We start from the raw sequence: 21,034 nt of genomic DNA, 5'->3' as shown, positions 1-21,034 counted from the left end.
ATTTATATTAATTAAATAATTAATTATTGTATTATTTAATTAAATGGAGATGTTACATGAGATTATTATTATTATTATTATTATTATTATTATTATTATTATTATTATTATTATTATTATTATTATTATTATCTTTATTATTATTATTATTATTATTATTATTATTATTATTATTATTATTATTATTATTATTTAATTAATTGATGAAGTGTGTGGATTTATATTAATTAAATAATTAATTATTGTATTATTTAATTAAATGGAGAGGTTACGTGAGATTATTATTATTATTATTATTATTATTATTATTATTATTATTATTATTATTATTATCATTATTATCATTATTATTATTATTATTATTATTATTATCTTTATTATTATCATCATTATTATTATTATTATTATTATTATTATTATTATTATTATTATTATTATTATTATTATTATTATTATTATTATTGATGCTGAAATTTTTGTGTTTAACAAGACGTTCTCACTCTAGCCATGCATGCATGATGTATATAATCTGTTTCATGGAAAATTCCAGAAAGGAAGATAGATAAATGTTGTGATTTTTATGTTTATTAATGCGATTTGTTTATACATGATTTTATATTGAATTGGTGAATAGTGGTACTAAATAACTTAAATTAAATGCATGATTGGTCAAATAAAAAATAAAGGCAAAGATTAAAAAAATGAAGCTTTATATATTTACTATAATGCGAGCAATTTTTGGTATTTCTGGTGGATCTCCTAGAAATAAATAGGAAAGGTAATTACAAAGAATAATGATTTGTCTGTATGCCATGTGACATATTTTCAAGCTTTGAAGCCAAGATAGTGAGGAACATGAGAAGCCTTCAACCATGCAGCTGAAGAGTTAGGTCCGGCTTTCATAAACTCAACCGCAGTGAATTTGGTGGCTTCAGCCTTGCTAATAACACCATGATAACCCTTCCACTTGATCCTCTTGCTAACATCGGCACCAGGTCCAGTGTTGGCATATTCAGCATAGTACAATGTGTTTTCAAAGTCCTGCTTATTGTCCCATGGGACCCAACCATCTGGATGAATGAAGTCACCAATGGTGGATTCCATCACAACTGTCCTTGCAAGATACTTCCATGGTCTTCCCAAGTAAGATTTGATTTGGAATCTCACTGGATAAAGTTGATTTTCTGGAACGATCTGGCAATCTTGGATCACAATACCTGTATTCATGCTCTGCTGCTCTGTTCCGTCAGCGGTAACTGTGTTGAATTGTTTCATGTTAGGCTTCCTCACGATGATCACGGAGTGTTGAATCAAGGCAGGTGATGCTCCGAAGATGAAATCGATGGTTCCTGAGATAACACAGTTGCGGTAGAATTGTCTGTTGGATTGAACGTACAATGTATCTTGATAACCAACGAAATGGCAACCAACCATAGCAGTCGCATCTCCTTGGTTTCTAAAAGCAACGGCTTGGTGACCATCAGGACCGGCTGTGTTCTCGAATGTCATTGCCTTTCCGATGAATCCAGGTGCGGTGTTGGCTGCATGCATGCATCATCAATCAGTATTATATTATCTAATTATCTATATAAATGAAAACTTGTAATGATAATTTATTACCGAAGGTGGCGGAGTGCATGGTCTTGTAACCAGAAGTATACGACTTTTTACCGGTGACAATGGTTTTTTGAGGGCCATCACCATACATAAGAATGTTAACGGCATCCTTGGGGACGGTGATGTACTCGTCATAAACACCGGCCTTAACGTAGATAACATATCTTCCTTTGTTTCCCTTAGGGTAAGAAGCAATAGCATCCTTAATGGTTTTAAATTGACCACTTCCATCCTTGGCAACAATAACATTAGCCTTAACACGAGTTCTCCATCCCTTTCCTTGCATGGAAGCCAAAAGCTTACGATCAGAACCAGAGAACCATGAAGGGAATCCTTCATCATCAATATCATCAGCAAGAAGACGACGAGAAGCAGGTTTAAGATCAAGCTTCAAGTTGAATTGTTGAAGGATGTTGGACAAACCACTCACGATATCAAGTGCAACACCAGTGATCTTTTGTAGGTTGTCCAATGATTGTACTTGAAACTGATCCTTGATCTTCTTCTCACCATCTTTTGTATCGTCAAATCCTTCCATGCAACTTTGTTTATAAGAGATAACTGCACTCAACCAGTTCCTGAGATCAGGAGTTTGGGAATGCACACCTTGAATGTTGTTGTCACGAACCAAATTGGTGGACATTTCAAGACTGTCCATGGCAAACTCCAGCAAATCTTTGCAGTCATCAAGAGCCATCTTGACGCCATTATCTTTGCTACCGTACTCGGTGGAGAGTCTGTCACTCATGTTGAAAGCCTTAATGACACTGTCCGTGGTGGCTTTCACGACCGCTGCTATGTATGCCTTTGGATCCCCGCAGGCGGGGCCATTAACGGATTTAAGAGTGTCATGGCAAAGCTTTTGATCTTCTGCATTTTGACAAACAATTTGAACAGATCTTTGTTGAATTTGGATCTCAGGATCTTCACCTTTCTTGTGAACAGCGACAACAACGCCGATGGCAACACCAACGACGAGGATAAGAGAAACAACTGAGATAATTACCTTTCCGTTCATTTTTATTAAAGATTTTTTGCTCGAAAGATAGTTAAAAGTCCTCCCCTTTGGAGATTATTAAGCCGGGGAGGAGGCTTTTGTTATTGGAGATCTTGCTTTGTTATGGGACAATGTTGTGGTTTTTATAGGTGATTTACAATGATTTTCATCCATCCAAAGAAAAGTCTATATTTGGCATATTCTAAATATAGGCACACAACTTGGTGGTATGTAACAAATCTCCATTTTTTTATGGAGACGACTTTGAATAGTAGAAAGATAAGATCCATACTATTTATGTCACACAACTAAGTTTAGGAATATGCTACAAGATGGATACACCTCCTATAAGAAAAACAAGATATTTTGACAACTCATTTAACTATATAATTAATATTTTGATTTTTTTAATATTAAATTTATTTTATTTAGTTTTATTTAATATATTTATTTTCTAAATAAATAACGTTTTTGAATAGTAATAATTTTATTATTTATTTGAAAATGTTATTTATGATTGATAAGTAATTGTTTTTTCCTCAAATCTCTTGCAAGACATGAGAACTTATTGGTTTGGAGGGCCTCTCTTACCGTTTTTGTTTGTGAACTGTGATGTAGTGCTATTTGTTTGTGACTTGTGATGTAGTGCTATTTGTTTGATATATGATTTTCAGTTGACTGAGGTGGTATGTAGTTTTATTCAGGAATTCCCTAACCTTTTTATCGATGTTTTCCCTTTTGGTGGTCCATCTCCGCTTACAGGGGTCTTATGATTTGGCATGTTATGATCTTGTGGACCTAAAAAATTGTAGAATGATGATATAGTGTTTTCAGGTAAATTGATGTTAGTATAGGACGTGGAAGATATGAGCGTCCTTTTGGCTTGGACATGATATCTTGTAGGTATGTGGGGAACTTTCGTGCTTTCTCGACCTACCTCGAGAACCATATCTGACATCTGAGTCAATAGAAGCATGAGTGTCTTCAGCCTCCTTTTGATGTATTTTTGTTGTACAACAAGGATTAGTGTCATTTTTCCGCAGGTCTTTGGGTAGAAAGATCTAACTTGTATTTCTTTCGAATGCTCTTAGTTTTTTTCCTTCTTATGGCTTTCCTCTCTTTGTATTAGAGTTTTTTTATCATCTATTACTGATATTTTCTTTTTTTGGTTATTGTTTCGTTGTTTCAGTTTTGCTGGTTGTTTGGTACCTCTTGTGTCGCATATCAACTTCTTAATAGATATTATATATTTAAAGACTAAATGGTTTTTTTTGATAACTTACAAAAAAATTAACAAATTCTATTCTTTTTAAATTAGCATCATAATTTAAAAATTAAGAAATTGTTTTATAGTTAAATAAATATTTTTAAGTAATAAAGATATTCTTATAAACAAAATATAATTTATTATTGATAAAAAAAATTGTGTGCAACTAATAACATAGATCGATTATAATGTTAATATAACTTTATTTGTAAATTATAAGTAATTATAAATTATTTTTTTAGTATAAGATATTCTATTACGTGCCTCGCACGGGTAGATGAAAAATTGAATAAGAAAAGATGAAAAATAACTCCATTTTTTTATTCACACTTAAAATTGTTGCCAAAATATAAAATTTAAATTTATATCAATTTAAAATTTTACAAAACATTTATAAAAGGTTTTTAGGAAGAAAAAAAGCCAATGGTTTTGAAATGCATAATTTCATATTTGAGATAGCTAGAACCGTCACAATAAACCTTCAAAAATATAATTATAAAAACGATGAATGAGCTAGCTCAACTAATCAAAGATGAAGGAATCTAAACTGAAGAATCATCATCCTCATCTAACTTCTATCATACAACTCATGTGCAATCCTTCGAAAGAACATACTCAGTAGTTGAACGATATTCAAAAGATTCAACATCAAATGAAGGATCCTCTTGTTCAAGGAAAAACAATGAAGATGAAGAAGTTTCTTCAACATTTGAATAAAGAAGATGAGGAGAAACATCAACCTCGGGAAGAAAAATGGAAAGGTCTTCTTCCAACAAAAAAGATGAAATATGCTTAAAGGCGTCTTTTGAGGGAGATATCGTTTCAGGTATCAAACCACTTTATGCTCAACTCTTTATAATGTGTGATCAATTAGAGAAAGAAAATACAAAACTAAGAGATCGCACCCTAGATATGAAAGAATCCCTAAGATATCTTAAGGAAGTCAACGACTCTTTCAAAATTGAGATAACTAAGTTTAGGAACTCGAAAGAAGTATGTAAGGGATGTGATTCCCTTATAAAAGAAGTGGCTAACCTTCGAGAAACCCTAGGAAAATTTACCCAAGGGAAAAAGAAAGTTAACCGAATTCTATTTAGTCAAAATCCTTCCTTGAATAAAAATGGAATAGGATTTTAAAGGGATAGAAAAACTAGGAAAGGTATAGAGCAAAAGAACAATAAGCGTCTAGTTTTTAAATGCACACACTGTAAGAGAATAGGACACTTAGAACCCTTTTGTGTATATAAATTGGGAAGGATCTAAAGATAACCACCTTAGATCTTCTATGAAGACGCGGAGTCCAAAGATGAAACTCTATTGTTTGCCAGGTATACTTTCCAGCTTGAAATTTTTGACGACTATTATTAAAAGTTGTGCAAATCAAAAGTGTACTTTAAAAGTATACATTTATAAAGCCTTTGATCCCGAAGATGAACGATGATGGAGAATGTCAACTGTTGTGATCAAATCAAATTATTTGAGATCAACTCAAATTGTATGATCTATAGTGAGCAGTTGAATGAATATGTCTGTAATTGACTCATTTGTTTTGTGGGTTTACCGACTCTTACATCCAACGATGTGTAGGCAAGATACATTAGATGGTGTTTTTCCTTTATGGAAATATTTATCGAGATTTCTTGATAAAGGAGGTAAGAATTATTTTAAAGTGGAAATAATCACGAAAATATGATTAACCCCTTAAATAATAAGTTTAATTTTTCCTCATAAAAATTAAATATTTGTATCCCAAAAAGATGAGTATTTTTAGTGTTTTCTAGAAATGGGGTGCTGAAAAATAACAATTGGGGTGCTGAAAAGTAAAAAAAGACAACATAAGGCCCAACAATGAACTAAGGAGGTTGAGCTACGTAAGTCCAGTTGATTAGCACGAGAAGATAATCACTTAGAAAGGCTTGAGACAATTATTTTCATATCAAATATAAGCTAAGTGTGTGCCTCATGTAAATCAAATCTTAGTATTTATGAAGATTTCACATAATCCCGAAGAAATCACAAATTAAATCAATTAAAGCCACTAGCTAATTGATTAGGAGATTCTAAAAGGAATGATTTTTAGTGTTTTCTAGAAATGGGGTGCTGAAAAATAACAATTGGGGTGCTGAAAAGTAAAAAAAGACAACATAAGGCCCAACAATGAACTAAGGAGGTTGAGCTACGTAAGTCCAGTTGATTAGCACGAGAAGATAATCACTTAGAAAGGCTTGAGACAATTATTTTCATATCAAATATAAGCTAAGTGTGTGCCTCATGTAAATCAAATCTTAGTATTTATGAAGATTTCACATAATCCCGAAGAAATCACAAATTAAATCAATTAAAGCCACTAGCTAATTGATTAGGAGATTCTAAAAGGAATGATTTTGATTTGATTTTCAATCAGCGCAATTTACAATGAATGCTTGCCTGGAATACATGCTCAAATTATCATATGGCACACTATAAGTAAGTATTTCATTCTTACTCTTTTGCATTGCATATTCCTTCTTCAAAATCTTTTTCTGTGAGATTATTCTTGCAAAAAACATCATAAATCCAAGAAGATTAAGCTTTATCTCCATCACTAAGGATTTCACCACCAAACCACAAGAAATAAGATACTTTTAACACTTTGCCAACCGAACCCTTGTGAGAGTTCATACCCTAGCTCCAGAAGATTCCAAAGAATATAAATTCAAAACTTTTGATGAACTAAACCTCTCCACCTTTATCTTTATGCCTTCAAAGAGTGTCTATATATCCCTTGTGAAGATGTTCTTCTCAGACCTTCTTCTCACATATGGAATATTTCATAGCGAAGTAAAAAATATAGGATATCGGAAGAAGAATTTTGAGTATTGCTAAATCTCTCTCATAAATATAGAATCATTGAGCTTGGAGACAAAACCAACAAGTGCAACTACATCACTGACGCGTCCTCCCTCATGAATGAACCATCATCACAATACCATATCCATTCATTATTGGATACATCCAATATGAAATTCAAATGACTCACTATGTAATTAATCACATCCTTTTTCCCAGAAAAGGAAACTTCAGTCTCTTAACCCAAGTAGATGTAGAAATAGTATGTTGATAGAAAACAAAGTCAAGGTAAATTGGGCACAACAATGATTGACTACATGATAGAAAGCAAGGAAAAAGGTTCACACCTCCCATACAAAAATCTAGTCACGACAATCTTGGAAGAAACAAAGTATAACTTTGAAAATGAAGAGTTCAAGGAAGAAACACCATAATAGGAAAATTTGTCCTGCCATCAATGAAGCTTGAACTTATGAATGGAAAGATTATTGTAAGACCACCATTAAATGAAAGAAGTCTCATCCTATAAAGCTTTGATAATTACCTTCTTAAACTACCCACAGACAAAGGAATCAGCGAATTCATAAATCAATACTTCATCCCTGACCAAACCAAACTACCACATTGAAGGCGAGAAAAACGCAAGAAGGGGTTGAATTGTGTTAACTTTTTCTTCTTTTACTCTTTAAAATATCTTATCAGATTCTGAACACAAGGTTAGAGTTTGAGTCAGAGGCTGAAGTATGCAGCAGAATAAAGGTTCAAAGGTAAAGGAAAAGAACACAAACGATATATTCTAGGTCCTCCCACAAATCAAGAGTAGTCCAGTCCCCTTGCACTTCCAATAGATCTTCACTATAATTAAATATGATTACAAATGCTCAATCATACAAGCAAGAGATTTCCAAATGCATAAACACAAAAGTAAGAGACTTTAATGCTCAAGCACACAAGCAATAGACTTCAAATGCTCAAGCAACAAGCAAGAGAATTCTAACAACCTATCTTAAAGATTAAATATTGTTTGAGACTTATACTTGATATACAATCAGAGGTTTAAAAAAATACAAAACAAAAAGACTCTAAGACTTAAGAACTTCTAAGAATGTACAATTGATAAGAAGTTATACGTGTAAGCTTGTGTAATAGTTTTAACAGAGTAACGACTCTTTTATTGGAAGGGCGAAGTGTTGTGTATCTTCTTCAAGTTTTCAGCTCCCTTTATAGAGGAATGCAAAAGATACGTTTAAGAAGACTTCATGAACAAGGAGTCTTTGAAAGAAGCATCATCAAAGACGTTGGAAAGCTTCCAATAGGTCATTTAAACATCCTTTGCTACAAGAGGAATTATCAATTGCAATCCTTCTGCCTTATGCAGATTTCTGCTAAGTCTTCACGTGATTAGAAGAGGACAATCAGAAGAAGATAAAATGTCTTCAAATTATGATATGACCTATCTGAGTTTCTTGATCATTGAGCTTCGAGTGGCTTCAGGTTATGAGTCTTCAGAAGATGAATCTCAGCTTCTGATCCTTTAGACTCTAAGTTTTCAGAGGTTGACTTCTTCAGAGTCTGGATCTTTAGAGGTTTTGATACTTGCTCAAGTTCAGAGTCTAAGTCATCAAGTTCTAATCCTTCATAGGTTGACTTTCTTTATACTCTAGTCTTTATAAGTTGACCTCTTCAGAAGTTGATCCTTTAGAGTTTGATCTTCAGAATCTTCATCTTATGGCTTCTATTTAAATGTTCAAAGCAGTTTCAGAATTGACTTTGAATCACGATTTTGATATATGTTCCTAGATACTTGAACAAACATTAGCATACCCAATTGTTCCTTTAAATACCATGTTATCATTAAAACCTAAGGGATATGGTAAAAACCAACTTTGTTCCAACAATCTCTCCATTTTTTATGATGACAAATACAAGTACTTAAGAATAATGGTTGTTGATTTAATTAATCAGTTGACTTCAAAGTCTGAGGTTTGTAAGCTTCCCTTGAGTTTGATAGTCCTAAGGGTTAGGTATGTAAACTCACTCTAAGTCCTATCTAGGTTAATTCAATATATATTTAAATCACAAAAATAAATCTTTACTTATTAAGCAATAAAAATTCCCAACCTACCATATTTAGATGCCTAAATACTTATTCATACGCCCCTTTTTGTCATAAAAAAGAAGAAGCATACATAATAAGCATAAAAAGAAACAAATCCACAATTTAAAATGTTTGGGGTTTTATTAAATTTGGATAGAAATGAATCAAAATCATGTATGTGATCCCCCTTAGTCATCAGTTAAAAAAATGAAACATAAAAGTGATTTGGCTAAGATGGTTATGAAAAGCATCTTCAATTCTCGAGATGGTCAAGTCTAGGTTCTGACAATCGAAATCATATGTGTGCTCCTCCATAGATTAGTAGGGGTCAACGTTGGGAAGATGTGCATGAATACCAAGACCAATTCTCTCTCCTGTGTCCATTGATGCACAATATCCAAGATTGACTTAGCTTTACCCCAAACTCTCAATATAAGAAGATTTTCATAACCACCAAAATTACAAAACTCTTTCTTCCATCCAAATATCCTCTTATCAAGCACTATGAGCAAATCAGATAAGAATTTAAGGAGATACTTCTCGAAGGATATTTTCAAGATATGATATTATTTTACCAGAATAAAATAATAAATCCCAAGGTTAATTCAAACATTTCACTGCTATAAGAGTCAGTTAGACAAGTGCCACCATAATTCTTAATCATAATGAAAACGTATAAATTAAAGCATTAATATATCAGAGGCACCAAATCAGATTCTAAGTATTAGAGGATGAGATGCTTCAAAGGCTACTATTCATTAAAAGCTGGTTTAGAGCTTCTGAGCACAGTACCTAATGATCATCATCATACTCTAATTCTCCATTCAGACGCCAACACTATTCTTTTACAAAATGCATGTTCATATTCTTTTTAATGAAATTAAATCTTTCTATGATAAGAGATTTGGTAAATATATCATCCCATTGATGATCAATATCAATGAACTGTATATCTATTGCACCCTTCTAAACATAATATCTAATAAAATGATATTTTATTTCAATGAGCTTGGTTTTGGAATGTTGAATAAGATTCTTTGTCAAACAGATAACATTAGTATTATGACAAAATATTGGAATACTTCTCATACAAATATGATAATCTTCCAGCAGATATTTCATCCAAAGTAGTTGGGTGCAACAACTTGTAGCTGATATGTATTTTGCTTCTGTTGTAGACAAAAAAACAGTTGCTTGTCTTATACTAGCTCACGATATAAGGTTTTCACCTATGAATTGACAACTTCCACTAGTGGATTTTCTTTCAATTTTATCCCCAACATAGTCAAAATTACATAATCCAACTAGCTTGTAATCTAGGGATTTCTTATACAGCATTCCCAGATTTGTTGTTCCTTTTAGATACCTAAATATTCTCTTAACAATAGTTAAATAAGTCTCTCTCAGATATAATTGAAATCTTGCACACAGGCTGACACTGTATAAAATATCAAGAATAGAAGTTATTAAGTAAAGCAAGGATTTAATTTTACATGTGTACACCTTTTGATAGACTTTGGTGTTGCTTTCCTATTTGCTCATATTACAGGTTGGATGCATAGAAGTTGTCATGATTTGGCAACCTTCTAAATTGAACTTCTTCAGAAGATCTTTTGTGTATTTGGTTTAATGAACATAGACTTCATCCTTGCATTGATTGATTTGAATTCCAAGGAAGAACTTCAGCTTTCCCATCATGCTCATCTCAAACTCAGCATACATTGTCTTATAAAACTCCTTGCTAAGAGTAGTATTAGTATAACCAAAAATAATATCATCAGCATATATTTGAACAATTAAGACATTATTTTTCAATGTGTTTCTAAACAGTATAGTGTCTACTTAACGCTTTTGAAAACCATTTTCTAATATAAAATTACGCAGTCTTTCATACCAAGCCCTAGGAGCTTATTTGAGTACGTAAGGTGATTTTTCAGTTTAAAATCATATTCTAGATGGATAGAATCCTCAAATCCAGATGGTTGTTTGATATTATGATTAACGACATAAGATAAGAGTAACCTGATTACCTCTAACCTTGCAACAGGTGCAAAGGTTTCAGAGAAACTAATACTTTCTTGCTGATTGTAGCCTTGTGCTACAATCTAACTTTATTTCTTGCTATTTCTCCTTGTTAATTAAGCTTGTTCCTGAAGACTCATTTTGTTCCAATAATGTTCTTCTGATGAGGTTTGGGTACCAGATCTCAAACATCATTTCTTTGAAATTGATTAAGCTCATCTTGCATTGCGATAATCCATCCATCATTTGATAGTGCTTCATCAACAGACATAGGTTCAATCATGGAGATGAGTTCTAACATGGAATGTTCCTATATGATTCAAAATCTTGTCTTCCTAGGACTATCCTTATTTCCAATTATTAGATCTTTTGGATGTGAAGACTTATACTTGAAGGTGTTTTTCTGTTCAAAAGCTTCTTCATCTGGTTGAGCTTCAGAAATTGGATCAGCTATTGGATCAATAGCTTCTGGTGGTTGAGCAACTTTTGGATATTGAATAGTTTCTGAATCATTAGCTTATGGACATCCAACTGCTGAGGGTAGAGCAGCTTCTAAATGACCAAATCCTGAGGTGTCTTCAGATACATGTATTTCTGCAAAACTTTCTACAAGCTCTAACATTTTATTGTCAAGCTCTTTGTCATCAAATATGATGTGTATTAATTCTTCAATCATTTTGATTTCAGAGTTATACACCATGTATGTCTTATAATGTTCACAATATCCTAAGAATATACTCTTCTAAGCCTTGGAATCACTACTACAAAAGGGCTTTTATACTCGAATACGAAATGTATATAATATTGGTTACATGGGCGAGGTAACGAAGGACGACATGAAAAGTTGTCACTTATTACCTCGGTGATTTAAAAATCGAGGAGAAAAGTGACATTGATCATAAGTTCGATCCCTAGCAAGTGCATCTTTTTAATTTTCAAAACTGCATTACTTTTTACCTCGGTTTTTAACAATAATCGAGGGATAAAGTCCTGTTTACAGAATTTTAATTGTAACCTTTTATTCATTTTATTCTGCAAAGCATGAATTCTTTTGATAAATTATGAATCTTCCTCATTATCATCAACAAAAAAACCTATAACAACAACATAAACAAAATCAATAGAATCCTTAAACATTAAAAATCTCACAACAAAAACAACAACAACAACAACAACAACAACAACAACAACAACAACAACAACAACAACAACAACAACAACAACAAAATTCATAGAATCTTTAAATGTTAAATCTCAACAACAACAACAACAACAACAACAACAACAACAACAACAACAACAACAACAACAACAACAACAACAACAACAACAACAACAACAACAACAACAACAACAACAACAACAACAACAACAACAAATAAAATAAAGCAATAGAATACTTCAACATTAAATCTCAAAATAGAAGTAACAACAACAACAACAACAACAACAACAACAATAACAATAACAACAACAACAACAATAACAACAACAAAATTCATGAAATCTTTAAACATTTAAATTGCAACAATAACGAAAAATAAACAAAATCAATATAATCATTAAATACTGAATTTCTACAACAATAACAACAACAACAACAATATTGAAAAAAATTCTTGATACAACTACAACTAAAGTTAAACAATTTTAACTAGAAATTACTAGATAAAAGATTACATTAAGAAACTAACATTGAAATTTTTTCCACTCTTGCTTTCATTTTCATTGTTTTCAATATGTTAATATCAAATTCCAGCAATTTGCTTCCAAGATGGATAGTTGTGGCATTCACGTTTTGATTGACTAGTGAGAGTTTCACGCGGATCACTAATGTTTCATGTGGATTGATGAGTTGACAATGTTTTGACCAATGTTACTTTATAAATGGAAGGCAACTTAATTTTTTTTCATCAAATTGGACATAAATAAAAAATAACGCTACTTTACCCCTCGATTTTTAGCAAAATCGAAGTAACAGGTCATAAAAAAATTAAAAAATAAAAGGTAATATTGGTCATGGATTCAATCCCCAGTAACTGTATTTTTTTTATTTTCAAAATTGCACTACTATTTACCTCGATTTTTAACAAAAAGTGAGGGGTAGAATCTTGTTAAAAATATTTTTAAAAATTAAAAAGTGATAAAGTGTAGCTGCTGGGATTCGAAGACATGTCCTCTAAATACTTTACCACTCGATTTTCAGCAAAACCGAGTTAATAGATCATTAAAAAAATTAAAAGGTGATAAAATATAGTGGCTAGGATTCGAATACGCCTAAATACTTTTTCCCTCGCTTTCCTGCAAAACTGAGGGAATATATGGTATTTTTTTAAAAAATTAAAATGTGACGCGTCTATGGTTTACACTTCGAATCTTTGGGCCCGTTTGTTTTGACTTTTTTTAAAAATGATTTTTATAGTGTTACGTAAGTTTGTGTCAAAATTTACAAAGATTTTTTTTAAAGTTTCAAATGAAAATTTGGTTTGAATAAATTTTAGGTATTTCATCTTTTTATTTAAACTTTTTTTGGATATCAACATTTCAAAAAATCACTTAATTTTGACGCTATTTCAAATAAATTTTCATAAAAATCATTTTTGAAATACCACTTTTTAAAAAAATTGTGATTTTAACTATGTTTTAGTTTTCAATAATGTTTGTTTATGTTAATAGATGTCAAAAATAATGTTTCAATTTGAAGAAAAAAAAATAAAAATACTGGTAATATTTTAAAAAAATGTGTAAAATCTATTTTAAAAAAAAAAAATCCATTTTTTAAAAACCGAAACAAACATACACAAATAACATGAAATGTATTATTTGTTGTGCATCAAATTTTTTAAAATAGACGTTATTGTTTAAGAAATGTCAAATCCAATTTGTATTGATAATTGAGGTGAGAAACTCATTTAAAAAACATTTGTAAGTACTGGTATGTGGTCAAGAACCCCCCTTACGTGAACCCCTGCAGTAGAAAACCAAAAAGCATATTTTGGCGGTTTGAACAAAACCATTATTACTGCATCAATTATTTTCTCTCTTTCTCTTTACTCTCTTCAAACAACCACCATTACCAAACCCTAAGTTAGGTGTTAAATGTTATCACTCGCACCGTCGTGTCGTGGGTGCATCTTTCATACAAATGGACGCCAATGAAGCCAGAATTCTCCTCGGTTTCCCACCCAATTCAACTCCAACTCCTTCCGAGGTTAGTTCTTAGGGTTTTTTTAATTATTTCAATTTACGATTTTCACAATCAAAAATCATTTTTTGTGCGTTACCCTCTTCAATTCATCATCGTTTTTGTCCAATTATGATCTTTGAGCTTAGTTTCTCTAATTTTCAGGGGTTTGTTAATTAGTTGGTTATTAATAATTGAATTAAATTCACTTTGATCTTGCAGCTTGTTGAATGAATCCTGATTATTATTATGATTTTTTTGAATGTTTTTGTTTAGGTTAAATCAGCTTATAAACAGAAGGTGTGGGAATCTCACCCTGACCTATTTCCATCTCATGAGAAGCCTCTTGCTGAATCCAAGTTTAAATTGGTGAGCAATCCAATCTATTTCTTTTGTTTTTGTGCATTTTCTATGTGTTTTACATTAGAGTAGTTAGTGTTGGTTTCAGACACCGAAATTGACGCGAACACACTTTTTTCAGAGATGTCGGTGCTACAGGGTTGATATATGAGTTTGATTTTGCATCATAACAATCTCACATACTAACTGTGTCATGAATGAAAATGGTGATTATTGATATGATATTAGTTTGAGAAAAAGTTTTCATAAAACGTGCAGAATGCTTTTCCCTCTCCTTAATAGTTAAAACAAGTAAACAGACCCATGTTAAATTGGGTTGATTTTTTAATTTGTTAAATTAGACTTTGAGTTGGTTTTTGAGGGAAATGGTTTGTCAGTTTGTTCGGCCCTTGTATATTCCGCTACTTTAAATGGAAGGAGTAAGAAGTGATTGGACTTTTATATTTTACTGCAGATTTCGGAAGCTTACACATGTCTATTGCCTGGTAATTCTCCAGAGTCCTTGTACTCAGAATAAATATTCCAAATGTTGCTCATGGTATGCAAACTCCCGAAACAGACAACTGATATCATAGAAGAAACAATATTCAGATGCGTGATTTTATAAACATTATGATATTATTTCCCCAAATTCAGTATTGGTGTTCCTCAGCTCACCAATCCTAAAATGATTTCTTTGATATTTTAGTTGAATTCACAATTTTATGTTTATAAATTATAACATTAGCATCCTGAGACAGCTTATGGTCAACTCAAAATGAGCAGTCTTTCTAGAAGACCAGATTATAGGGGACAAAATGACTTTAAAGAAGATCCCTTTTATTTGTTTCAAATGTGATTAAGTTGCCTAGAGCATATATAAGGGTCGGTTTGGGTTCTGTTTGCATTCTTATTTTATTCACTTCTAGTTGCATAAAGGTCACATTGTTTTTGCTTTTTATTTCCTGTTTTCAATAAATTATCAATAAATTTTTTGAAAACAAAAATGAAGTTAAAACAATTTGAACTCATTGGGAAATTATATGATATGGTAAGGCCCTTATCTTCCCTTGGAAGGATCTTGAGCTCATCCTGCAGCTTTGTTTATATCTGTTTTGCAACTTCTTTTTAAGTACTGAATAAAATTCAAAACACAGGTGGTAGAGGAGAAACTTCAACTTCAGGTGAATTCCTTTCCAAATCCTCGTGTGCTTCATTTAAAAGCAATTCCTCTGTTTTTCCTTTCATATTCAAATGCGACATAATTGTTATTCAGCTGAATATTGGCGAGTTGTGAGAACCGGAGTTCCAAGGGCCAGCGGAGGAAGAAAAAACCATGCTATGATTAAAGTTCCATTCCTTTTTATTATTCTAGGAACAGTTGCACTTGGAGGGTTTCATGCTTCAAGGTATAACTACAAATTTGTGGCTTATCCTTCACTTTTTTTTTCTCTTCATGTATATGAACTATGAACTTGTTAGCTAACAATGATAGCTTTTTTGCTATGGTCGCGCAGGGCATACAAAAGGCAAAAGGAGGAATACCCTTCACACAACCCATTTCTTCCTTGATGACCTCCTGGAGGAATACCCTTCACACAACCCATTTCTTCCTTGATGACCTCCTGGGCAAGAATCAATAGCGATTGGCGGTTAATGTACTTTTACAATGTATTTAAATGTAAGTGAAAATGAGTAATTTGAATTAATAAGATCAGTGATTGCAAAGTGAGTTCATCCTGATTCTTTGAAGGGTGACCAGATAGTTTCATACAAGATAACACGTTTCGAAGTATTCTATACTGGTGAATTCTACCACGGGCCGCCATCATTAGCGATCTATGGTGCACCAAAGTTTTTATATATTAGATTAATCTCATTAACTAGACAATGGTATGGTGCACCTCTTGCACCATTTATTTTGAAAAAGCCATGCTCCTCTCTTATTTCCCTCCTCGATTTTCTGACCAGCCACGTCTGCTCCTGAGTAGCCCGGTCATTTGAAAGAATTAATCCTAATCCTCCCAACAACCATCGCCAGTTGATGAGTTTTAGAAAAACTCACGTTGAGTTTTAGAAAATCCTGATTTTGTGATGTTAAAGTTATTTCCTGTTGTCCACATGCCATTCATGATAGAAGTAGCACTTTCCACATTGTCAGAACTAGTTGACTGAATAAATAGAGAAAGCTAATCTATGAAGTCTTCGTTACAGTTGTTAAAATTGATAGTAAAAGGTGATTGTTGGTGTACATTTTTTTAGATGTTCCATGACCAACAGTTCAGTAGCATCTTTTTTGTCTTGGCATGGCAGCGGGGCCGGGTTTTAGCATTAATCCCATCCTCGCCTCCATGTACTAGCTCCGCTCCCGCCCCCACCTCCTGTCAAGGTAACAAATTACTGCCCCCATTTTTTTTTTCATATGATCACTTTAAAAATAATCCATATTTTTTTTTTCATATGATCACTTTAATAATAATGATAATATTTGGTCATTTTTATTTAATTCATATTTTCAAAAAAAAAATAATAATTCTAATAAATTTGTTATCTTAAGATTAAATAAATGGGTGGTTAAATTATTAAAAAAAACGATAATAGACTTGTGCAGGGGCCCAGGTGGGTCCGTTGTGGTACTAGCATCCCCCATCCCTGCTCCCGTAGTTAAAAATCGGGCTTGCAACTGAATGTGGACGCCCTTAGATGCAAAAAAATTAAATGAGCACATAAAGTTAAACTACGTTTACTGAAGTTAATAAAACAGACAGTTGCTAGTCCGAATTTAAAATTTTTTGTCTTTTGATTTTATGTACGATTAAACATTACTTCTATCAGTTTGTTTGTGAAACTGTACCGTTATTCTGAACAAAATAAAATAAAGTTGGTTGACAAAAATTTAAAATGTCTGGACAAAATTGGGGTATGATAATGACGCTGAGTACATTGTCGCTTCGTTGTGTGCGTGTCAAGCTGTATGGTTGATGAATCTATTGGAGGAGTTGGGCAGCGACGAAGGTGATGTTGTAACACTCATGGTTGATAATCTTTTCACTATAAACCTTGTTAAGAACCAATTGCACGTGGGAGAAGCGGGATGAAATTTCACTACTTGAGAGAACTTGTTAGTGAAGGAAGGTTGAGATTGAGATATTATAGAAGTGAAGATCAAGTGGCTGATTTGTTGACCAAAGAAGTTACAATTGAAATGTTCAAGAGATTGAAGATGAACATGGGCGTGGAAGATTTGGAGAACTTGAATTAAGGTGGTGTTTTAAGTAAAAATTGATGATACAAGTGTTGTAACCGATTAACACGTGGGTGTAACTAGTTATGTGAAAAATTCAATCAATACTTTTTTTCAATTTATTTTAGTTTAGATTTCATAAGATTGTAAAAAATGAACCAAACAAACTTAGGTGTGTTTGGATTGGCGGTGGACAAAATTGATTTTTGAAGAATTTATTTAAGTTTGGATACAATGATATAGAAGTGATTGTTATCAATTAATGTTGTTTGGATAGTTTTAATAAAATTGATTTTGAATTGTATAATTACCAAAATGGTAATAGATTCTATTACAAATCAAAAAAAAAAAAAAATAATTGATGAAAATTAAAAAGGGTAAAGAAGGAAAACTTTAAAAAGTTATAATAAATAATATATAATAAATGTAGAATTGATTCTAATAAACTCAAAAGCTAGGAATTGTAGCTTCTAATAGAATTGCTTTTGGAGGAGAATTGATTTCGGAAAAGTATCCAAACAAGAAAAATAACCAATTTTCAAAGTTGAAGTAGGCTAGAAGTGCTTTTGGGGCTTGTAGAAGCCAATCCAAACATATACTTATTGTAGGTTTGTATTACCTATTCAATTAAATCGCATTCTAAGGCAGTTTTTAACGTGAACTAAAAGAAGCTACAAATAGTATTTTTATGTTTAGATGCGTTTGTTTGAGATGGTTTTATTATTGATCTGATTTTTGTCTCTTCTACCCAAGGAAGATATGACAATCCATTTTATTCTTGCTTTTCCTGCCACACTTAAATGCAAGCCAGTCATTGAGGAGGCAGATATGGTTGAAAAAATATGTTTGTTTAGTGCTTATCGACAGTTGAAGATATATTCATTCACGATTTTGGAAATTATTGGGATATGGAAATATTGTAAAGTTAGAAATCTGCTTTTTGTGAGTTTAAACTTTTCTGTTCAGTTGTGTAATTGATTTTTGGGTTTGTGTGTTGCTTCTCCCATAAAATTTTGCTGTCATGTCTGTTTTTATATCAACCAATTTTGTTCTTTTATGAAAGTTGTCGTTGAATTTGTTGTGGTCCCAGTTCCTCCATGAAGCCTTTATGTATTAAGCCTCTCCTGCATGTAACAACACAAATATATACTGTATTTCTTTCAGCTTTGCGCTATACACACACACAATGACTAAGAAAGGGAAATTTTACAATTCTTCTATGCCCCTAGATTTAAATCTCTATTGAATGATACTCATAATGTCAATATTAAGAGGAAATATGTTTCTATTAAATACACACATATTCATCGAAAAAATTAAAGTGTCGCATAAACGGCCGGAACTAGAAATACATAGAGAGAATTCCACAACCTATATAGGCAAATGTTGCAACCAATTTGAATTTATTCAAAAAGTTCAACCAATGGAAATGTACAAAAAAAAAGGTATGCATCTATACCAACAAAAATTCCACTAGTAAGCAGATGATGCAGGTGTACAAAATCCCACTAGTAAGCAGATGATGCAGGTGTACAAAATTCCACTAGTACAGATGATGCAGGTGTACCAAAGGTATATAACCTATGGTCATTCATCATTCAAAAAATTGCTCATAATTTCCTACCTATCTCTCTAACTATGCAAAAGTTTATATCCATATCATTGTGGTGTGGCCATAATGAAGTCATTTGATCTAGAATAATAGCAGAAAAAACTATCTGGATCAATTATCATCTTTTGCCTCCATAGGCGAAATGGTAATCGGGTGCCAACTAGAATGACAAGGTATAATCCAATTCTTGATGGTGATTAAAATCTCCAAAATCTTTAAAACATCACCCAAAACAAGCTCTCCAAGGCACAATCTCTTTAGAATCAAAGCAGCTTCGTATCTAATAAAACATACAAAAGACAAAATCTAAGTACAAATGACTAATTAAGAATCTACATCAATAACTTAGCAACTAACAAGGACATAAAGAAAACAATAAAGATATACCTGCAACGAGATGCCAAAATTGCGGAACATCCTGACGACGAAGCAAGGAATTTCTCAATTCGAACCCAAATTTCTTCCGGAAAATGACTTGGCAATCCACCTAAAGGGTTCACACACTTCCAGAGACTCTCATTTGCTAAAACATATAAATGCAACGCGCCAAAGCGTCGTTTAACCACTCTCTGTTGCTCATTTGCACAATTCAAAGCCTTCCTAACGTCGATCATTTGATACTTGGGATCGCCATAACGAATACAATCAGTAATATTTCTTTCACTCGGAAAAACCATTTCATCTTTGAGAGTTTTCAATGTTATTACAATAACATCAACAAGTCCTTGCAAATCCTCACAAGGTAAAACTTTTGGCAAACTCTTAACTGCAGGTACATTACTAATCAACAACTGATCAGAACCACCAACAGCATCAGAATCACTACCAGGATCAGTATTGTTGAGTACTTTTGACACTTTTGTGGGGTCATTATTAGAAAAGAATTCATGTGGGGCTAATCTAACCAATTTAGATTTCTTTGAATTTTCAGGGACAAAACGGTCATTCAGGTTACTATTCTTGTTATTTTTTTCACTATTTGCCTCAAGAGGTGCAATTGAGAGTTTAGGCTGATAAGCATTTCTAACAATGTTACTGTGTTCATGGACATCAGGAGGACCACCAGCAATGAGTACCGGCCACCGCCAAACGATATCGGCCGCGGAAAACAGCGATAAAGAATTGGAACAAGGATGAGCAAGAAGAATATTATACCTCCTCATTCGAAGTTGATGAAGAGCATTCGAAAAGTCTCCGTCACCGGAAATCAACAAATAGTTTGCCGGTGCAGGATTATCAATCGCACATAGCAACATGTCAACTAGTATCTTCTTCTCCTTAGCATCTTTAGCTGAAAAAATATCAAACTCAAAGCTATTATGAATGAATAAAATTGAAGAAAAAAAAAAGAAAAAGTTAGGGTTGGAATGAAGGAAGGGAATGTACCGGCGGGCACGTGGTTGAGGGAGATGCCGGTGGAAGAGAGGGCGTGTTGAATGTGAAGAGGGATGCGAGTGGTGTCGCCGTAAGAGGAGATGGTGGTAGGGCCGTGGAAGTTGGAGTTGACGAGAGCGGAGGCAATGTTCTGAGCGATGGAGTTAGGGTTAAAGTTTGGAGGAACTTGGCAGTTTTCAACGTCCCACCAGACGGAAATCTTGGCCGAAGAGAATGCATTTTCCATTTCACTCTATTCTACATCCATTCTAGAGGATCCTGAAGTCATCTTTTCTTATAGTTATATACACACTTTATTTAATGATTTAAGTTTTAAATTATTTTTTTTATTGTGGAAAGTCGAAAAGTTTAATATGATGTATAGAATGATTTAAGATTTACGAGATAGATTTCTCTAATAAATATTTTTTTTTAGTCTTAACCGACTACC

The 21,034-nt window shown here is 32.7% G+C and overlaps 3 protein-coding genes across 4 annotated transcripts; 1 reads left to right on the top strand and 2 right to left on the bottom strand.

Moving 5' to 3' along the window:
- Positions 1-693: 693 nt before the first annotated feature.
- LOC131612738 (pectinesterase-like) lies at positions 694-2,723 on the bottom strand. The gene is made up of 2 exons (XM_058884494.1): positions 1,621-2,723; positions 694-1,541 (listed from the first exon to the last, which is right to left on the bottom strand). The coding sequence occupies exons 1-2, from the start codon at positions 2,633-2,635 to the stop codon at positions 826-828; spliced, it is 1,731 nt and encodes a 576-aa protein (XP_058740477.1). The 5' UTR covers positions 2,636-2,723; the 3' UTR covers positions 694-825.
- Positions 2,724-13,782: 11,059 nt separating this feature from the next.
- On the top strand, positions 13,783-16,085 carry LOC131612737 (protein CAJ1). Of its 2 annotated transcripts, XM_058884493.1 has the most exons (7): positions 13,783-14,041; positions 14,291-14,383; positions 14,829-14,859; positions 15,511-15,537; positions 15,630-15,762; positions 15,871-15,929; positions 15,976-16,085. In XM_058884493.1, exons 1-6 carry the CDS (start codon positions 13,976-13,978, stop codon positions 15,923-15,925), a joined length of 405 nt encoding a protein of 134 aa, XP_058740476.1. In that variant the 5' UTR covers positions 13,783-13,975; the 3' UTR covers positions 15,926-15,929; positions 15,976-16,085. The 2 variants fall into 2 exon arrangements, with proteins under 2 accessions (XP_058740476.1, XP_058740475.1); XM_058884492.1 differs by having other exon boundaries at positions 13,786-14,041; positions 15,871-16,085.
- Positions 16,086-18,904: 2,819 nt separating this feature from the next.
- On the bottom strand, positions 18,905-20,854 carry LOC131612736 (uncharacterized). Its single transcript, XM_058884491.1, has 3 exons — positions 20,596-20,854; positions 19,597-20,500; positions 18,905-19,489 (listed from the first exon to the last, which is right to left on the bottom strand). The coding sequence occupies exons 1-3, from the start codon at positions 20,828-20,830 to the stop codon at positions 19,321-19,323; spliced, it is 1,308 nt and encodes a 435-aa protein (XP_058740474.1). The 5' UTR covers positions 20,831-20,854; the 3' UTR covers positions 18,905-19,320.
- Positions 20,855-21,034: the final 180 nt, after the last annotated feature.

Source organism: Vicia villosa, linkage group LG6 (assembly GCF_029867415.1).
Source record: "Vicia villosa cultivar HV-30 ecotype Madison, WI linkage group LG6, Vvil1.0, whole genome shotgun sequence".
NCBI lineage: Eukaryota > Viridiplantae > Streptophyta > Magnoliopsida > Fabales > Fabaceae > Vicia > Vicia villosa.
Note: the sequence above shows the minus strand (reverse complement) of the source record. Positions and strands in the feature narration are given on the sequence as shown.

Coding starts and splice junctions, on each gene's coding strand:
- LOC131612738 (XM_058884494.1), bottom strand. CDS start 2,635: ATGAACGGAAAGGTAATTATCTCAGTTGTTTCTCTTATCCTCGTCGTT. Junction 1,542..1,620: donor CATGCACTCCGCCACCTTCG/GTAATAAATTAT, acceptor GCATGCATGCAG/CCAACACCGCACCTGGATTC.
- LOC131612737 (XM_058884493.1), top strand. CDS start 13,976: ATGGACGCCAATGAAGCCAGAATTCTCCTCGGTTTCCCACCCAATTCA. Junction 14,860..15,510: donor TTACACATGTCTATTGCCTG/GTAATTCTCCAG, acceptor TTCAAAACACAG/GTGGTAGAGGAGAAACTTCA. Junction 15,538..15,629: donor AGGAGAAACTTCAACTTCAG/GTGAATTCCTTT, acceptor ATTGTTATTCAG/CTGAATATTGGCGAGTTGTG.
- LOC131612736 (XM_058884491.1), bottom strand. CDS start 20,830: ATGGAAAATGCATTCTCTTCGGCCAAGATTTCCGTCTGGTGGGACGTT. Junction 20,501..20,595: donor CCTCAACCACGTGCCCGCCG/GTACATTCCCTT, acceptor ATATTTTTTCAG/CTAAAGATGCTAAGGAGAAG. Junction 19,490..19,596: donor ATTTTGGCATCTCGTTGCAG/GTATATCTTTAT, acceptor ATGTTTTATTAG/ATACGAAGCTGCTTTGATTC.